Source organism: Thunnus thynnus, chromosome 9, assembly GCF_963924715.1.
Source record: "Thunnus thynnus chromosome 9, fThuThy2.1, whole genome shotgun sequence".
In the NCBI taxonomy this organism is placed as follows: domain Eukaryota; kingdom Metazoa; phylum Chordata; class Actinopteri; order Scombriformes; family Scombridae; genus Thunnus; species Thunnus thynnus.
The window spans coordinates 31,206,241-31,227,780 of NC_089525.1; the positions used below are offsets into that span (position 1 = coordinate 31,206,241).

General features: G+C 39.6%; 1 protein-coding gene across 1 annotated transcript in view; it reads right to left on the reverse strand.

Annotated features, from left to right (window-relative positions):
* The window catches only part of glra1 (glycine receptor, alpha 1), a 100,397-nt gene extending 84,962 nt beyond the window's left edge, over positions 1-15,435 (reverse strand). The window contains exon 1 of the mRNA XM_067600044.1: positions 15,318-15,435. Coding sequence (XP_067456145.1) covers positions 15,318-15,396 — 79 coding nt within the window. The 5' untranslated portion in view covers positions 15,397-15,435. The remainder of the gene's footprint in view (positions 1-15,317) is intronic.
* Positions 15,436-21,540: the final 6,105 nt, after the last annotated feature.

The window sequence follows — 21,540 nt, forward strand, 5'->3', positions numbered from 1 at the left end:
GAAACAAAAGAGAAGTCTCTCTACAGGGTGAGTTTGGAAAGATGTCCAAAAGACATATTATTGGATGCTTAAAGTTTTGTTTCTCTCTGCTGAACACTACTGTACAAGGACTCAAATGCAGTTTTGGATAAAACATATTTTAACTTAGTGAAGGTTGTGCTGAGTCACTATCTGTACCACTGTAATATTAGTTTCCAGCTGTCGGGTACAATATCTGGTAGGTGACACATACAGATACAATTCTCTACTATACTAACTTATACTTCCTAAACCTACAGTACAATTGTCCACTATGTTATTGCAAGTATGGATATTATTATACTATTATATTATTATGCACTAGTTAACAGCCTATAAAAACATCATCTGCCTGTTGTTTTTCAGTCATTTAACTCAACCATGACTATCAGTGTAAAATCAGGGTAGATAAGGTGAATCCAAGATGGCAGCATCTCAGTCTATGTCAATGTTAAGTGTCATCTGTTTTTACGAACAAGTCTTTTATTCTTTTAACATTCATACTGAAGTAAAGCAAAATATTTACATATTGCATGTGCAAACTTTATTTTATGAAGATCATAAAGATATCTCTTTCCTTGGCCATCTAATTGGGATATAATCTGCTCTGGTCCTCTGAATCTATCTCTCCAACTATCCTGGGTTTCAAAAAGTGCATCAGTCAGTCAATTTCTACCTGCCTGGCCTCTCCGCCTGCCCTCGCCGTCGCATCTCCTCCTCCCCTCTCCCCATCCCCACTCCTCTGCCTGCGGCCTGCTGTGCATTCACACACACACACATTCTCTGGACAGAGACAGAAGCGTTTCTCGTGACTTTACTTTGCGTGTTGTCTGTTTGGGACTTACAAGGCAAGTGATCGTTCCTGGGTGAGTACGTCTAACAATGTGCTGTCTCCACTGGACATTGCTTATGGATGTACTTGCTCTATGGCTGTTGTATAATCTGTGCATACCCTGTAGTGGTTGGCACAGGACATGAACTTATCATGGTAATTACCTAGAGACTTACCCCACCTTCAAAGCCTTCTGGCTTTAAATAACTACTTTGCGTTCAATGAGAGATCTCATTCAGATTTAATATATGAAATGTCGAAGGAATGGTCATGTAACGTTGCTAAACAGAGATGGCTGATTGGTTTTACTATTACTTATAGCTGGTAATGTGCAGTCTAACCCTGGCCATGATTTGCAGTGTATTCAGATGCCATCTGATTTAAAATCTCTGTCTAGTCTAAATATTTATTGTCTGTGTGTGCAATTCGTTATCCAAAATGGATATGATTAGAATATGGATTAAATCAACACATGCAGACATTGTTCTAATATCTGAAACTTAGCTGACACAATCAGTTATTGATAAAGATATTGACATGAATAGATACAATGTTTATCATGCTGACAGACCAAATTGATTCACCTTTTATCCAGACTAAAATATAGTGAAGTTGTTTTAGCTGGTGATCTTAACTGGGATTGGTTTAAACCAGTATCTGACAATTTTGAATCTTTTTGTAATTCTGTCAATCTTACTCAGTTGATTAATTCACCCACTCGTCCAAATCTTAAATGCCCTGAGAAGTCCACCTTAATTGACTTGATTCTGACTAATTCTTATAAATTTTCAGCTGTTGGTGTTTTTTGCGATGATCTAAGTGACCATTGTGTTGTTGCTGCTATCAGGAAAACTAAGGTCCCTAAATTAAAACCATTTAACGAGCAGCTGATTTTGTAGCAGAGCCTCCTGCACATCTTTTTAACCTTACAGTGGAAAATAAGGAAATTCTAAGGATATGGAAATCTGCTTTTGCCTTCGCTTTATTTAAAGGGTTGAGCCAACTATTTTAAATAACTATAGGCCGATATCTAAATTATCAATACTAGCTAAAAGTCTTGAAGCTCTTGTGAGTGATCAACTTAAGGAGTGCTATGCTATTTTATCAATATATCAATCAGGCTTTAGAATAAAACATAGCACCATCACAGCTGCACTGAAGGTAGTAAATGGCGTTTCTGTTGCACTTGACAAGAAGCAACATTGTGCATCACTCTTTATTGATCTGTCCAAAGCTTTCGACACAGTTGACCATGTTTTAAAACTTAGACTTCTTAGCAAGAGCAACCAGTCGCTTGGTTCTAAAACTATCTTAATAATGTGTCTCAGTGCATTGGATATGATGGTCTATGTTTTGATACTGTATCTGTTAATGAGAGTGTACCACAGGGCTCTGTATTAGGCCTACTATTACTCACTATCTATATAAATAATCTGGATCAAAATGTGTCAGATGCTAATTTTCATTTATATGCTGATGACACTGTTATATACTGCTATGTCTCAACTCTTGTACAGGCTTCTGAATACCTGCAAAATGCTTTTATTGTTGTCCAAAATACCCTACTTCAGCTGAAACTCATTCTCAATGCAGATAAGCCAAAACTTATGTTGTTTGTACATGGGTACATTGAGTGATGACTCCCTCACTTTTAAGTCACATGTGCGGTACCTGATGAAAAAGCTGAGGCTAAAACTGGGTTTTTATTTTCATGTAAAAAAAAACTCACTTGTTGTTGTCACTTTTTTTACCTGTGTTGGACCATGGTGATCTTTTATATATGCATACCTCTGCTCAGTGTCTTCATATGGTTGAGCTTACCATGCTTCCTTGAGGTTCATTACCAATTGTAAAGCTCTGACTCATGGCTGTGAGTTATACCCTTGGGTAGGATGGCCTGCTCTGGCCAATCCTAGGCTTTTACATTGGTACACCTTTATATATAGTGCAATTCTTGGTCTGCTTCCTTTCTACCTATGTGTTTTTATCATGCAGACAAGTGCAGATTTTTTTATGCTGTCTGTCCCAAATGCCTGCAAGGAAATTGGAAAAAGGGCATTTGTGTATTCTGCACCCTCAGCATGGAATACGTTGCAAAATGACTTGAGACTCAATGAATTAATCTTGTTAAAGGCTTTTAAATCCAAAATGAAAGAATTAGAGGTAGATTCCCTAGGATGTAAATGTTTTTAATTTCCCTGGTTATGCAACTGATTCCTGGTAATGTATCTATTGAAATGTGAGTTTCCCTATGCTTGTTCTTTATTTGCTTTTTAAATTTGTCTCCTTTTGTGTGTTATGTCTGTAACTATTCTCAATTTCAGTGGGACTCTCCTGGTTAAATGAAGGTGGTTGAGATTTTATTCTATTCTACATAATATACTTAAGTATCACAGCCTCTTTATTTAACACAATAGATGTCAAGTGCCATATACTGTATCTAAAGTACATTTGACTTTGCACATCAGCCATGATTAAGTGTTGAAAGCCTTGTTATAAAACAAAGTATTGCAGCAGTTTAAAAACTTTCTGACCAGCACAATGATTTGACAGTGGTACGTTACAGACAAGCCAGGATATAAAAAGAGCTGTAAGTCTGAATTTACCTTCATAAGGGAGACAAAAAACATTACATTCTCAGAAAAGGCCCTGTTTGGCCAGAGAGAACTGTCAGGAAACAGGCTTACCTGAGCCTGGGATAAAAGGCTTAATATCTGCTGTTTTGGAGGAATTAACTGTTGTCATACTGGGCAATTTTTTTCCAACATTTTTTGCCACTAATGAAACAATTATGCGTGGCGTTAAGGGAGAAAAATGTCTGTGTCAACACAATGAATTAAGTAAAGCTTGAATTATTGCTGATGTCTGACAAATACTTTTTTGCTTAATTGCTCCCGTCACCAGATGTTCTACAGTGATTTCTAGGCAATAAAATTGGCACCATTTTTATTCACATAGCCTAAAAACAACACATGGCAATGTCTATATATTTAAACCAAAAAGGCATTTCCCTAACATTCCTAGTGTTGTCAACGTTTGGAAAATGCCTCATCATTGCATGAGTGACAAACACAAAATCATGGTCAGGGAAGAAAAGAAGAAGAAAAAAAGAAAAAGGGAAAAAAGAAAAGGAAAGTACCTTTCTTGTGAGTAGCTTCATTTTTGGAGCCTTTGGGGTCTAATAAAAAAAAGATCAGAATTAAACACAGCATATTCTAACAACACGTAACCAACTATACGTTGTTTGTCCTCATTAAGGAAAACAACCGCTTTGTCTATCAAGGAGCGAACAAGACAGCAAGGCTCGATTATCTAAGCTGTCGCACTGCTGCCAACACTCAGCGGGGGTGAGTGTGTGGCAGTGGGGGAGACTTAGGAGGGGCAGGGGGGAGAGGGAGGGGGGCAACATACTGTGAAGGCAATAGCAGGAAGGAGGGATGCACGAGTCTGTAGAGGTACAATCTACTGCCATACTGCAGCGGGCAGGAGAGGAGAGGCGATGCACTGAGATGAAGAGGAGGAGGAGGAGGAGGAAGAGGAGGGTTGCAATGCAGTTCTGTCAAGAGGAGCTGAAGTAAGACTAGCAAAATGCACTACAGGAGATGCAAGAGGCCAGAGAGAAGGAAGAGGAGGAGGAGGAGGAGGGCGGGGAGAATGCAAAGACTACATGTCAAACTGGCTTCATTTTTGATTTGTGCCTCACTCGGCCTTCATGGAAATGACACTTTTTCTTTATTTTCTGTTGGGCAACAGGTTGGTGGTTAGTTGCATATTCCAGAATGACTTGACCAACTTCTAAATGAAATGAACCACTCTAGTAACAAAGTTCTCAAAATGGATTCTTTGTCCCTTATAATGGTTTGACTACAGCTACAGAAATGGAGCTGTAACCCCACAGGAATGGATAAATGATCTCCAAATCTGAAATGAAATTCTACTTCTTCCTTCAAATGGGCGCCATTAATTTTAAGTCATTTGGCTGAAATGGAGCCGTACGTCATTTGAATGACAAAAGATTGTACCCCCCGCCCCCCCCCCCAAAAAATGTAAATCTTCAACCTCTTCCAAATGGGCCCCATAATTTCAGTCATACCACAGAAAGGGACCTTTTAGTCTGCAGAGAGGCTGATTTATAATGGAAAACTGCAGACTTGCTAATGTCAAGAATTTGGAAGCTGAGGCTGAACAATTCATTGTTTCACAGTGACAAGGCCTTTTCACCTGTTCACTCCAGGAAAGTTACTGTCTGTTCTACAAAGGACTGTGTCTGATGTGCCGCTGTGATCAGTGGCTTATCAGATTCGTCTAAGAAGTTCAAGAAAAGCATGGACAAAAGTTTTCCTGTCCTTCAATCAGCAGACACTCTTCCAACCCCACAACACTCCATCTTTCATCCTTTATTATGTGTAAAATGCACTCACGTAGCAATGTCTCATACACTGTGTATGAAATATACTTTCTTGAATCCATCTCCAGAAATATCCTTATGTAAAGGTCAACCAGCTCATTCTGATCTTCGCACGTTAAATAGTTTCCGAGCAAATAATCGATCCCATCTATGTGTTTGACAGCTAAATGTAGTTTCTTTGTAATTAATCCTTAACAGAGTTAGAAATGTCACCACACAGCTTCATTCTCTTTCATTTACTCTGTGAACACAGGCCAAAAATGTCCTCCCACTACACACAGAGGAGGTTTTTTTCTTTTGTAGCTCAGATTTGTTGATTGATGTCCTCTTTCCCCCCTGAACCGCATTGAACTGGGTAAACCGGGCCCGGCCTGCTTTGCTGTACTTGACAACTGCCATTGTGAAGGATGGCGACTACACCGAGTAGAAGTCTGGGAGCAATATTGTAATCTGTCATTGTCAGCCAGAAAAAAAAAGGGAAATGGCTCCTAAGATAGATGGAAAGTATTCGTCGCGACCATGAACTGTTGTAGACAGGTGACTTAAACTCTATAATCTGCCTGAATCCATGAAAGGCAATTTTTCCTCCCTCCTCTGAGCACGGCAATCTCTCTGTGTCAGGGCTAAGCCCGAGCTTAGCCCCGCGGCCAGGCAGTCTGTCGAACATCTGAGCACCTGATCCTGGCATTAAAACCACAGCAGCTTTGGTTTTTGGGGCTTTGCTTTGCTGGCAGCAGAGATCTCATAACGCGAGCTAATTACTAGCACTGTGCAGAATCAATTCTCCTGGCTTTGCAGGGGAGGTGTAAAAACAAAAAAAAAAGAGCCCTGCCTTTGTGTTGGAAAACAATGTTATTTTTCTGTTTTTCTTGTGTGAAATGAGTACAGGGATTTTCCCTAAATGTTTTTTCTCCCCTCGGTGTACTCCCAGGCTGCACGCATCAGCCGGAGATTAGACATGTCTACCGTGTAGAGTCTGAAAGCAACAGCTCGTCGTCTTTGTGATCATGTCGCGGAAGTAAACAATTATGTGTCAACCTCTCCATCAGGCCTTTCAGACTGATACGGAGGGCTTATACCTTTTTTTTTTCCCCTCAAGCTGGTAATTAGAGGTGTGATGGGATTCCACTGGAGGACTGATTGGCCTTTTATAAAGCAGTATTCCCCTCCTTACAAACTTATTAGCCATGGACCAGTGAGTTGCACAGGGAGCAAGACACAATAATGTAGCCGTCAACTGTTCTTACACATCCCACATTAGCTTTACGTTGCCTTGAGCTAAAGAGATTCCACGTTTTGTACTATCTTTAGATCAAGAAGAAACAATAATGATGTGAGGTATTTATAGCAAACTGTGTGGCTAAAGAGACATGGAGTTCATTCATCTTGACAACACAGCTCATTTGACTGTGATTTAATTACCAGCGTGATCATTTATAGTGTACAGACTTCTACTTTTGGCTGCACAGTCAGTGCAAACATCCGTCCTTCTCTGTATTTGTCCGCTCCTCTCCCTCACCCTCCTATCAGTCTCTCTTTCAGTCTGTCTTGAGTGCCCTCGTACGTTTGGCTGCCTTTTACCATTACCCTACTCAATATTCCTCTCTTCGCTGCCCTTGCCGTTCCGCCTCCTCCCGCTAGACGTTGAGGCGTGATCAATATTTTTGTCATAACTCAGGGGAGAGTCACCTCTGCGACGACATTAAAATTCCTCGCTCCGTGCAATATAGTCCCCATCCAAATTTCCTGGCTTGGAAAGGAGAGGGCCATTACCTAGAATACTAAAAGAGACACGAGACCTTCCTCTGTGCAAGGATGTCCCCTCACTCCAGCAGATTTCTATGTTTGCAGCCTTGTAGAAAGTAAGCTCTAGGAAAAATAGAAATAAGAAGGGAGTAGGGAGTAGATATTACAGTTTGTATCTCTAGAGTTGCTTATTCATGTCTGCTGCAAGTGTTATATATAACCGAGCAATACTGAAGCCCACTGGGAACTGTGTTGGCATCAAAATTCTGGTGCTAAGCTAGTGGAAAACATATTCTGTGTTTGCAGTGTGAGACCCTGGATTGCACTTTTGCCATCTGCGGTTCTTTCCAATCTCCTGTCGTAAGCAAATCCCTCCAAGTCGGATAGCCATTTGCAATGCTACCTTCCCTTACCTCCCCCTCTTTCTCTTTCACTCTCTCCCCCTCCCCTCACCCTTTCGTTTTTTTTTTCCACTGCAACCATTCCTCCATCCCACGCTCATTACCTTATGCCCATTAATCCCATTAAGTAGCCATTAAACAAGTGCTGATAACACCAAATGAACGTCAAGCTCTGACAGCTAATAACTACAGTCCCACCTCGGCACGTTCAACCCTGGCAAGGAGAAAAGAAGGTGCAGGGAGGAACAAGGGGGGTGGGGGTGGGGGGGGGTTGTGGTACAACACAAATGTAGTATAGAGTAGTGTAGCATTGTGTAGTAACAAGCACTCCACCTGTGAAAAGAGAAAGAGGAAAGAGAGGAGGAGGAGAGAGGAGGAAGCCAAACATGTAAATATACTGCCGTACTATGTATATTTACTCAAGTCCACTTATTCAGACGAGAAAGAGGCCACCACATCATTCAGCTCAGAAGCACAGTGGTGGATTCTCGACAGAGGATTTTTTTTACACTGATCATCACTGGGATTTACGAGCAGAGAGGAGGAGGGAGCTTTGCAAAACCAACCGTGGGAGCGGCGTGAAATAAAAGGATTGTATCCGAAGGGGCAAACCCGAGCTAAGAAAGCTAGTGAGGCCATTTAAGAGAGCTGAAGATGAAAACCTGCTGAACGGCCCTGATGCACACTGAGCGTGAGGTTGGCGACGCATTCAGGGTCTTTTCAAGCACTGATTCCTGTCTTGCAGGATGTTGGAAGGCAGGAGGAGGGTTAAGTAGTGGCAGCGGTAGATAGCTGGCTTGCTAGCAGCCTGCTCTGGTCGAGCTTAAAACCAGAAGCTCGCTCACGGTCGTTGTCCTCGTCGCCGCTCGGCTTGAGTGATGAGGAAGGACAAGGTTATGGCGGAGAAGGAGAGGGGAGTCGCAGCTGTAGTCTCCTTCATTCATCAAGTGCGCACACACACTCAGACACAGGAGGGATCACACAAACACTCTTAAGTGCAAACAGACACACACCTTTCCCTCACTGGTTCTCTCTCTCACACTCATACGCATTTATCTGTGCAGCACCATGTGGCCATTCATTACAGGGGTTAGTAGATCAGAAAGGCCGATTGTTGCCATTCTACTACACCTCCCTGTCCTCACTACTGAGGAAGTGTGCAGGCTCTTCCTGCTCTGTGAGCTCGGCTGCTGCCAGATGCCCACCTGGTCAAACGAGTCAAAGGAGTCCAATTTGTTTCACGAATCAGTGGGATCGGTAAACAGGGCTTGAATACAGAGGAGGCCTGACGAGTGGAGGAGAGAGGAGGGGAGGAGGGAGGAAAGGGGGGGAGATGCATGGGGCGATCACGATACTAATGACCTTGTATTTCATTCATGCCAGAGGAAAATGGATGTCTGGACAGTAAAAAAATATGTAGGAATGGATGAAGGACAGATGGAAAGAGGAAAGGACGTGTGGGAAAGGAAAAACAAAGAAAGTATACAGGAACAAGTGATAGAATGGATTACGATTGATTAGTTTTAAGGCAAAACTGAAAATGAATTAAAAAGAAATGTTTGAATAAATTCATTAACAAACAAGGGAGGGAGAAATGAAAGAACAAATGAAAAATGACAGATTACAATAGAGGAAGAATGATGATAAATGATGAAAGTAAGATTGTGGGAAAAGTAAAAGTAAAGAAATGGAATGATTGATTACAAAACATAAAAAGAAGAAAGGAAGAAAGATAGATGGAAAGAACAGAGGTGTGAGGGAAGGAAAAATAAAAAAAATAGGAACAAAGACGGAAAACCCATCATAAATCATCAGAGAAGGAAAGGTAACAAAAAATGAATGAATGATTGAAAGAAGGATGAGGCAAAGGATTTAAGAAAGGGGAAAGAAAGGATATGGAAAAATACCGATAAAAGACTGAGAAAGCAGAAAGAGACAATGAAAAAAAACAGATGAACTCATGGATTATAAATGGCTTGTCCCGAATGTGTCAGGAGTGTTTGCTGTCCTCTCTCTCCAATGCAGGAACCTGCTAAATCAATCGGAAGCTTTTTGCCCACACAGTGGACCCCGGTCATGATCAGTGTAATTTCCTCTCATGCTGGCACATTCGTAGCTTCAGGCAAATCTCCCCTATTTCCCTCCCCGCCCCTCCCATCTACTGTTGCTACACCGCAAAATTAGCAGGGCTGGTGCTAATTTGATGAGGTGTGTGTTTATGTAAACCGTGTAGTCGGAAGAGAGGAGCACAATCATCTTGCGTTTAGCAAAAAAACTAGCTGCACTATTATGCTGTTAACATTTTGTATAACATTCCGCATTCTTGCCACATTTCAGTACCCTTAAAGACTGGAAATTTGGCTTGAAATAGTAAAAATGCATATATGATATCAAAGTTGAGTGTCTCATTAAATATCCACAAAAATCTGAGTGAAGAAAGAAAATAAACGATCATAACTATTAGAAAACTTAGTTCAAAAAACAGCTCATTTTGCAGTTTAGACCATTTCTCAAGAGTGTGTAGGCATGGTAGATCATGTTTTGATTGACATATCCCTCATTTTGATTGACATCTCCCTGGCTACTGGCAGGTACTGTGATTCAGGCGGTGCTTGGTTTTGGCTTGTCTGTTTTCAACATGGCAGCCGGGTCACAAACGTTTTCATATTACAGCTAAACAGTACACTAAAGTTTCATATTTGATCAGCAATGCCTAGTTCTCTGTGTTTCACAACACATTTCTGAGATTACAAAGGCAGGGGGGAGGAACGTGAAATGATTGTTTCGCAACGCTAATTACTTAATTTTTGTAATAAATGTCCCAGCATAACCATACCCAATTCAAACCCAATATCAGGAAAATTTACAAAAACTTAAATGACAATATTTTGAACTTTTTAGATGCTTACTATTATGTAAATAAGACCCTAAATTACATAGTTAGAAAGCTATTGTGGATTTTCGGTTTCCAGTGGCTTTAAACGTCTACAGGTCTAAACATTCCAACATTCCAGAGGGAGTTCTAGAATTAAGTTTTTCCTCATTCCATGTTCCGGAACATAGCCAACATAGCATTTCTCTTGATCCTCCCATTCTAGGTTGCATGATGTATTATTATCCTTACAGACAGTAGTTAATAGCAGAAGTTCATAAACACAGTTTGATGTCACTTGTTTTGTACAGAATCTCACAGTGCAGTGTGCAGACCATAGATTGTACAAAAAAAAAAAAAAAAAATGGACGTAGTTACTGTGACGTCATCCATTGGTTTGTGGACAGCTGTTTCGAAGCCTGAAGTTTGGTGATTTGACCATCACCATCCTTGATTTTTGGAACCAGAAGTGACCAAGTTTGGATGAGAGGATGGAGCTGGCCCTAGCGCTAGCTGCTAGCTTTGTTAGCACAGTGCATTTACAGTCTATGGTTAACTGTGATAATGCTAATGCTAATTTTTGCTAGCGGAAAACAGGCTTAAAACCATTAAAACAAAGTGTACTTACCGGAAAAACAGCCGACTCCTTAAAGGGTCTTTTAGTACAACCAAACGCTGAACAAGACTTTTTTTAGGCGACCAAAATGTTATAATTAACTTTCATGAACTGAAAACACACTGTCAAATAGCTGCAGCTACGCCTATAATTTGTGGATTTGGGGTTACGCCATGTTTACGCTGCATAATCAACATTGTCGCTGTGGTAGCGACTGGTCAATCACAAGGTAGTCACGCCCTAGAGCATGCACTACTTTATCATCTATCTTACTCTAAATGGGACCATAATTTACAAAATAAACATCATGTTGTATTAAAGAAGACTTGAAACTAGCAATTGAGACCATAAACTCGTCAGAAAAGTGTTTACTGTGGTAATAAATCAAGTGAGAAATAGGGTCATTTTCCCATAGACTTCTATACAATTGGACTTCTTTTGGAGCCAGTTGAGTCGCCCCCTGCTGGTCATTAGAAAGATTGCAGCTTTAAGGCACTTCCATGTTAGCTTCACTTTTCAGACCTTGAGCTACCTGCTTGGTGCAGACACATTATTTTCCTCTCTTTTCATTTCAGAAACTTGATTACCTTGCTAGCAAAGTGTCTACCAAATTAAGCAAATGAGATTACTACCTAGCAATCTACCTAGCAACCTTGCTAGTGAGCTGTTTCAGCTTCTCAGTGTGGGACTATCTCCTTTTCACCAGGTTAGTGATGTCCATGACATCCCTTAACTTTGACAGGCTAGCCGACAACACAACTTTGTTGCTAAAAAGCAGATCACAGTCAGGTCATAATCAACAAGTTTATTTTGGACTTTGAACACTCTGGTTCTGCTAATAGAACTTAAATTAAACAAGATTACATTTGCAGTTTCGTTTGTTAGCTCATTAGCTGGTTAGCTGGCAAGCTAGTGAGCTCAGTAGCTCAATCCAGGGTTAGCTTGCTCGCTAGCGGATTAGATCACCAGCTGAACTGTGTAAACATCACCATTTTTTTTTGATGTGTCAATCTCTTCTGAATTGACAATAGTGAACAATGATTCCGAGCAAATACTGCGACATCATATTGTCTGAATGAACTTCTGTGAATGCTGCAACACTCATTCCAACATTCCGGAAGCAGGCCCAGTTCTAGAATCCCGCAGCGCTGACACATTTTGATATATTTTAGCATTCTAGAACATTGGTATTCCATTTTCACTTGCCCAATACAACATGTATCATTATCATTGTTGTTGACAATTTTTATTATAATTATTCTTACACTAAACCAGGTTCTCAAATTAAAGGTTTTTTATGAGGGTTGTAAAATGAAGATTCATTTAAATACTTAAAATATATATTCACTGTGTTATTTACACAACATTAATAAATTGTTTAAATTATTTTAAAGATCATTGCGCACATTTAATCACTAAATCCAATCCTAAATGTTTTCTATGCTGTACCTAAATCCAGTAGGGCTCTGTGTTGTTGTTATTATTTTCTGTGACATATGATCATTTCAGAACTGTTGCACTCGAACAGTCCTCCATTTTGCCATCCCCTCGGACTGACTCCCTCTCACGCTGTGCAAGTGCACTTTTTTGTTCCTCCCTCCCCCCTCATAGTTTTTTAAGGAGCAGAGCTGTCAAGCTGTTTATTTCATGAACGTGATTAATGCAGTGGCATAGTTAGCTGTTAGGAGACACACACACACACAAAAAAGAAAAAAAACTGCTTGAATGAGCAAGTTGGAGAGCTCACGCTATGCCACTCTGTCGACCTGACAGCCATGACAGAGTCTGGAAATTCACATCGGGTCCTGTCTGCTAACAATGGAGCCCTGACACAATTATCTTAGCAGATTACATAAAAGATGTGCTCATCTTGCTGAATATGTATTTTCATCATAGATCCTCCCTCAGTTCTCATTTAGCCAAAGAAAACAAAAGTTAAATAAAATATCATACCTATTGAAGAAGTTTATTTTCCTAAATTTTTCTGTGATTCTGTGATGGGGTGGAAATTTTGAAAGCTGTAAGACTATTATTCTCTGCATGTCTAACACACTGCCAGAGAATACTTTCATCTGCATTTAACTTATTTTTATTACATCACATTAAAAGAACGAATAAAACATAAAAGCTATAAATTCAAATAACTGTCACGTCGGCCTGTTTAAATCCGGATTTGTAAAGGTCAATGCAGCGCTAGCCTCAGTTAATCACACCAGATTGTTGCCAACCAGAGCTGCAGAAAAATCAAATTAAAAAAACAGAAATGGTCTCCAAAACCGACTCATGACGACGACGATGCCTCACAAAAACACCAGAACATATTCTCGGCAGGTCAGGAAGGACGAACGGTTTCAGCTGTTTTGCAGCCGCGGCAGGTTTAATAATACACACTTAGTCATGGTAAAACCCAACCACCCCTCCCAATTCTATTTTGCATGAGCTGAGAAATCTCACTTACAGAGATCACCATATAATGGGTTATACCATTATGGGCTCAGCAGAAAAAAAAAAAAAAAAAAAAGGGAAAAAAAAAAAGCTCCATGGCAGCATTCATAAACATAAGCTGTGGTTCACTGCTGCACATTCTAGCAGTCTGTTTACCTGTGTGTTCAGTGTACAAAATATTAGGACACCTTTTTAATTTCACCTGTTAAATCTGCTTTAGAGATGAAGGGATAGATGCAGACAAGTATGCAGAAAGCATCACATCCCATGCAAGATGCAGGCAGCGTTTGGGCCAGTCAGTAGCAAAGTACATCGTCCCTCCAAGTTTTATCAATGCCATTGGTGGAGATTCACAGGACTTCTAACCCTCACTGTTGGCTACTGGGTTTTGCCAAAAGCAAACCAGCAGTGTATGAAAGTATTACGTTTGAATAAATAAACATCAGAAAAATGTATGAAGATTCAATAACACTAAATCAAATTAGCCAAAACTCTTAGAAACTCTTTTTGTTGATTGGCATAATTGAAGAATTATAATGAAAGTACTTCTTACAATGTCATATCCATCCAGCGTGAATCTCTGCTACATTTCTACCTAGTACTGCTACAAGTAAAGATTGACATTTTTTTACGTAAATCTTATCATGCAGATACCACTGCTCTGATTTTGATAAAACTTGTAGGAGAAACACACTCTTTTCTACTGATTGAACCAATTTTCATATCCAGAGCAACTTAAAATAACTACAACAGTAGAATAAACTTTAATCTCCAGATTGCACGGTGTCAAGGGTCATATTGCCTTGACAGTATACCTGCACCACCAAGTTATCATGTATAAAAAATGCAGGTATATGATATAAAGATTTTGATACTTTAAGATTTGAGCATATACTCTGGATTAGAGGGGAGATGTAAGGTGAAATGTCACAAGGGTACTAATATTTTGTACACTCAGAATACACAAACTAAATATACGGCAATAGAAATTACTCACATCCATTCTGGAAACCTCAGTTATGGCAGTGTTTAACATGCAACAAGGCTCAAACGTAACGTTTAGCGTTCTTAATTAGTAATATCAGTTGAAATATATAAGGTGAAACTCAGGCCATTTCCAGTTTTGTTTCGGTGCCTGTTCCAATTACTTGGGAATCATTTTGGTTAAGATGCTGAATGATTTTTTTTTTTTTTTAACTGGTTACATAATTCATATACTGTAATGAATATAGAGGGTTGCCCCAGTTCTCTAATGTCATACAAACGTATTAATATCCAGACTGTGTTCCTAATGTGAGGAAGTTTAATATAGAAACCTCTGACATGTGTCTTTATGGGGGCTTCCATTCAGGGAGAGGTTACTAAATTTCATAAAATCATCATCACCATCATCATCATCATCATGAAATCATATTTAGCAGCACACTTTAGAGGCACATTACCTTGACCACCAAAACAAGCACTCAGGATACTATGTGGATACCAAGGAATGTAGCCAACTAGCACCATGATGATTATAGATCCCAAAAAAATCTCTTAATGGGAATGTTTTACAGTCTGATTGGAGCTATGAGTGCAGGGGCAGGGAGAAAAAAGGGGGTTTGGGAGGTCTAACACCTGAAATAGCCTTATTCTGTCTTTAGCATGTTGAGCAATTGGCAGATTTACCTTTGTTCCACACTGCAAAGGGCAAATGAAAGAGATTGACAGATTGTGAACAACCAAAACCATGAGAGGGTTAAACATACAGCAACAGAATTTAAATAACTTCTATATTGTTTCGTCCTCTTCTTTTTTTTTTGTCTTAGTAAAACAAATGAATACAAACCTTTCTTGGTGACAATCTTGGCTAAACCCTTCAAAAAGGCATTTATAGAAAAGGTAATGAAATACGGAGACAACACATTACCAGGTCTTTTCAGGATAACGTTTGGCTACATTCCTGTCTTATCCGACTGAGTCTTGGTGGCAGCTCCTACCTTTAAAATTCGGTCGGATTCTGGCGTCGTAACCTGAAACTTTGCCCATGAGTTTGTCCAGGAACTCGGAGGGCGGCATCGGGGAGGTGGCTTTCCTCGCCGCAGCTTCTTTCGATGCTGCCAAGCTGCAAGACAGAGAGGTAGAGGAAGGTTAGAGAAAGAAGATGCAAAAGGGCGAGAGAGCGATGTAGCCTAAGCGATGTTGTGATCGGATTGTAATGAGAAAGAGAACATTTGACAGGCAGAAAAATAAATGCAAGATTGGATTGTAGTCATAATACATCAGCATTCTTTGCATGAGTTGCTGAGTTTCACATCCAAACCAATTTATCATCTACAGCAGTAGCCTGGCAGTGTTACAAGCACCCAAGAGTACAAAAGGGCCAAGGGTTAAAGGTCACAGTAGCCTGCCAATAGACTGATGATATAAAAGAGAGAAGCACTTTACAGGAGAAGAGACCACCCTCTCTAGAAAACAGCAGCATCGGTTAGCTTTTCAAACAGCTTAAAACAACTTATTATATTAGAGACTCCATTAATTGAGCACTTGAACCCACCAGCACATCTTCATATACTGTACAAAGAGTTCAGCCAAAAGTTTCCTTCCTGCAGCACCCATCCTATCAAACTGCCTCTCTCTCTCCATAACCGATAGACTGTTGGTTTACATATAAGATTAACCACTCACAGGCCTCCCTCAACATCCTGTTTTAAAATGAAATACATCACAACTACATCAACTCATTTTGTGAGACCTTTATACTGCAGAAGCAGAAGTAGAGTGACGTTCTTATAATGCAGCAAAAAGTTACAGGAACAAGGTGGAGATGGATGGATGGATACTGGAGAGCAGATTTGTATTCTTTCACCTTATAAATGTAATCTTCCTCTGGTCTTAACCAAGGAGTTTAAGGCTACGTTCACATTTCCAGCCTTAATGCTCAATCTGACTTTGTAGTCAGATCAGATGTTTTTCTGTTGCTGGTTCACATTGATGTTTGTGCATGTACACATGTATCCGACTCCAGTGTGAGCACTGTTGAAATGTGAGCCACATGCGTACTATCATACATGTCCAGAATTATATCGTTGATTATTAGTTGTGGAGCTCTGCAGACAGTACAGATGATGAGGATGAAAATGAGAACAATCTCATATCTGATATGAAAAACTTTGGTTTGTTAACACTTCTGTGAAAAAAAACAAATGCAGATTTGAGCCACTTCAGCATGTAATGTGAACGTAGCCTTAGTTGTCTAAACCTGAAAAAGCGCAACTATTGATGGCTGCACAAATCAGCTAACCAATTTAGATATGAGATGTTGCAAACTAAGTCAAACTGCCAAAATTCAAAGAGAGAGTTAGAAAGCCTTTAGGTCACTTTTGAATATGGTTGTTTTTGCTGAATATCATCAGCAGTTTCTTTAATGGATGTTAAGGCATTGGGGACACTGTTAATCTCACTCTCAAGACGGATTAACAGCTCATGAAGGTGAGAAACAGGTGTTTGGGATAAGAACTTAACCAATGGAGGAGAAAGAGCTCAGGACTAACAATACGGTGCAACAGTGAATGTATTGTGACAGCAGTTAATATCAATTAATATTAAATAATAAACTCGGACATAACACAGGAATATCATTAAAAATGCAGCGGCTAGTAGTGGAAGAGATGTAACAGTTTTAATTCATTGGTGGGGTGTTAGTGGTATAAAATAAAGATATTTTACAATTCTGAATTAATGTATTTTTCATAATTAAATTGTATATAAGATAAGATGAATGAATGAATGAATGAACTGCTTATCAGTGGAATTATTCAATCATTTTAAAGTGAGATATGAAAACTGAAAGATTAGTATTTTATAGGGGTATCAATCCTCAAATATCATTAATTCATGCATTCATTCATTGTTTTATGTCTTTATTCCAGGATGTTATCCCAGCATGCACTGGGCAAAAATGCAGGAAACCATTTTTGGACATCAGTCCATCACGTGTAATTAAATAAAATTCATTTAATTTCATTCAACTTCATTTAGTTTTATCTAATTTAATTAAAAACCAAATAATTAAAAGTGAACTTTTACAGTCAGTGCTGGCTATAGTTGAATGCATTAGTGGTTATTACTCACACTTCTTTTTATTAAAGTAGTTATTCAAACTAATGCTCTAATTCATTTAACCAGGCCCGTGTCCTGCTGAGTGCCATTGATTTTACAATAAGACCGTGGTATTTGCACAGTTGACTTCTTTACCTTATTAAGCCCATCACGCTCATTAGATGCTCTCTGCATAATGTCAAATCCCCGGTTCGGCCTTTTGCCCATAGACATGCAATGACTTCAGTGCTGACAGTCAATAACGCTCTCTCTCAGACACACACACACACACACACACACACACACACACAGCTGATGGATTGAGCCAAAGTAAGTGGACAGCTATATGAAGTTTATTGCCAAACAAAAAAAAAGAGGAAAAGAAATAAGAAAACATAAGAACAAATTAAAGGAAGCTGAAAGCTCGCTAATTGGCTCCCTGGACACCACGAGAACCAGCACATCAACCTATATATACCGCAGCTGTAACAGCGTATCTGACTTGTATACAGTAAATGTCAATGTCAGCTCCATATACAACTGGGTTCATTTGACTGGTGCTCCTGGGATTTAATGAATAAAACAGTGATTCTTGGTTATTGGATTACCAAGAAATGTAAGTCACTACTGTGCTCACTTACAGTGATACATACATGTAGATATGTTTGTATACTACTAAGAAGACCCTCATTTACAACATTTCCTAAGTCTGATTCTAACCATAAGCCTAAAAACAATCCTTAACCCTTAATAATCCTTTGAAGGGAGAGCAAAATGTCCTTACTTTCTAAGTGTCCTGACAGAAATATCCTCACTTTACAAAATGTCAAAATGTTCCAAAAACAATCTCATCTTTCAAAATGTCTTCATTTTCAAAAACGTACAGAATTTACAAAAATTTCCTGATTTTCCAAAAACCAAAATTTGCAAAAACATCTTGACTTTTCAAGATATCATCAGTTTCTAAACTACCCTGACTTTCCAAAAAAAAGTTCTTACTTCACTCCTCACCTTCAAAAAATGTCCTCATTGTCCAAAAACCTCCTCTTTTTATACATGTCCTCTTTCTAAAAATGTCTTCACTCTCAAGGTCTAAAACGTATGTAAATAGGTTCCTCACAAAGACAGAAGCACCGTCAGTCTCTCTATCACGCTTACTTCACCTTCACATTGGATTTTTATTTTATAAAAACATAAACATGTCATTTAACTTTGTTTTTAGCATTCAGTTTATGTCATTAAGTGATCTAAGCATGAAACACAAAGGTTTTGTAGTTTTTAGGAGTTTAGTAGCTTTTTGTTCATCATTCATTCGTTCATCCAGGAGATGCTGATATTGCTTTTAGTTGTTGTGTTACAGACTGTATAAACATTTTAAAGAGAGGACACTCGGGATTTGAAATAAAATGCTTCACTGCTTCGGTTGGATTGAAAGTAAATTGACAGTGACTTCCTCTCGCTGAGCGAGGACTGAACTGACCCGTGGCCTTACAGTGGAACTGCATTAGCCGCCACTTGTAGTAGTGCGGTTTGTATTTGATTGCATCATCTCTCGCTGCGCCTGGAGAAAGAGCATGGACAGCAGTGTGATCTGGGCTATAAATAAGCTGCTGTACTGACCCATTTCATTTGACTACAGCTTCACAATGAGCTTTGTTAAACAACAAGAACGAGCTGTATAGCTGTTAAAAAAAAAAAAGCACTTTGGTTGCTTCCCCTTGTTATCTGCCTTCAAATGTAGCAACTGCAGCTACAAAGTTTCTCTTGTTAGAATACTTTTAAATTTTACATGATGTAGAAACTTGTGTTTCCATTATTGTGAACTGATTTTGATTTTTTTTAAAAAAAGGAAACCAGTCCAACTTTGATAAAAATACATTTCTTGGGCTTCTTCTTAAATGTGTAGCATCATTTCTACACCAGTTTCTGCAGAATTTTCCCTTTTTCCCACTAATATCAACCTCTTAAACTCTGCTGGACCCACTTGGTCTTAAATTTTGAAGTTGAACTGTCAAATTTTCCAACTACTGTATATCATATATGCATTTTTTGGAAAATATGGAACATTCTAGATGTCTTGTGAATCATTTATACAGTTTTATGTGATCATGCAGCCACAAAAATCTTCAGTATGAAGCTGAGGAGTTCAACTCAATAGGTAGATGTCAAAAAGGTTATTAATATGACAGTTACAGCTAGAGAACTGAAAACATGTTACTTATTCAGTTGGCAGAGAAGTCCTTGTCATTCACTTTGCTGATCCTCTTAGAACATTTGAACCAAAACATGACTCATGAAAATGTATAAATATGTGTGAGAAATATATTCAAAGCCTAATAGGATTTTTTTTTTTCCTGACGTGCAAGTTTTTATTCTGGTTCTGCTTGAGCCAAACTTTCCCGGCGAGAAGAGGAGAAGTTATGGATTGTGTTTATGAGGAATAATTCATTTTGGTGCTGGAACATTTTCACTTTGCAGCACATTAGACATCCAGTGAAGCAGCGGTCTGTCTCAGCCGTTAGAGCCCGAGACTCGGGACTTCCTTCTCTCGGCTGCGCTCGCTGTATCAATGATTGAAAACAAAATTATTTCCTGAGAAAGTTGAATCCAGGCTACAGAGTGGAAGGACATGACCTGGATCTGTTAAAAGCTGAAGGTTTTAAGACTTTTTTAAGTTCAGAAAGTTGCATCTAAAGAGTAAAATATTTTCTTAAAATGTCTATAAGAGCAACAAGGAGAGTTTGGGAGGGGATATCATTATCATTCAGCCATTAGTTGTAACTAAACTGATGAACAAGAGGGGGGGAGAAGAGTCGCTGCATTAATCTCTTATAAATTAAAATGACAGATGATACGGTCGATCGTGCTTAAATTTTCACCTTCTAAATGTAAAACCGCTAACCGTGACTTTCAATAATGCTAAATCGTGACGCGCGGCATGATAAATAGCGCCATTAGCAATTCATAAACACGTTATGCAGTCGGCGCTGTCGCTTTATCAGGAAACTACTGATCAGAATCGCAGCCCGCGGAGTGAAAACAGGAATTATGGAGGAGCCGTGATCGGAAAACGAATCTCTTATTAGTTCTTCTCTCGTGATGTGTTCATGTACATAAAGAAGAAGACACACACGAGCAGGTACACACAAATGTTTACAAAACTGAACGCTCTCCTGCAGCTGCAAAACCCTACATATACACACAAGATAACACACAAAAGATACACATTCATGTGTACACACTCAAAAGGGAAATTGTGTGCAGTCGTATGCACACAAACACACATTGACCTTCCAACCAAGTGGCCTTCATCAGTGAAAAACATCTAAAAACAAATCATGCCAGGCACTGATGAGACACTGAGAAGAGGAGGATGAGGCATGTGTGTCTGTGTAAGTGTGTGTGAGGCATGAAGAAGAGGAGGACGAGGAGGTGAAGGAGGGCAGCAGATGAAGTTTAGCTGCTGTCGCCGTCCAGCGCCGCTACCACCCGCCGGGGTCACCCTGCATGTCAGCTCACTGGCCAAAGCTGCCTCGCCTGCAGAGTCACATGACCTCCTCCTCATCACTCACGCATACGCACGCACGCACCCGGAGGCGACTAACGATGACGGACCCAGCCATGCGGTCTCTCCGTCTGTCTGTCGGCGTTAAACGTTGTCAGCGGCGACGCTGATGATGTTGTAAACGACCATAAATCATCACACTGATAATGACATTATAATGATCATAACTGAAGCTACTGATGACGCCGCTGAAAGTAAGTTAACGTTAGATAAATAACGGCGCTGTGCTTCTCTTGTCTGATGAATGATAATGATGATGCTGAGGGAAACTAACTAACGAGCTCATCGCTGCAATAACATCCAGCAGATTTCAGGAAAACAGTTGTTTTTTTGGCTGCAGTCACTCAAAAAGCATCAAAAACATTTTAAGTTAAAGCTGCATTCAGTATTTTTATATTAACAATGGATCAAATGACTACATGTGGTGTAAAAAGGGTAACTTGTAGAGACAACAGAGAATGATCACCAGCTCTGCAGCTATACGGAGCTTTTTAGCCTTGCTTAACTTGCTCAACATTGTTTTGGTTTCATGGGCACATTTACTGTTTTACTTCACT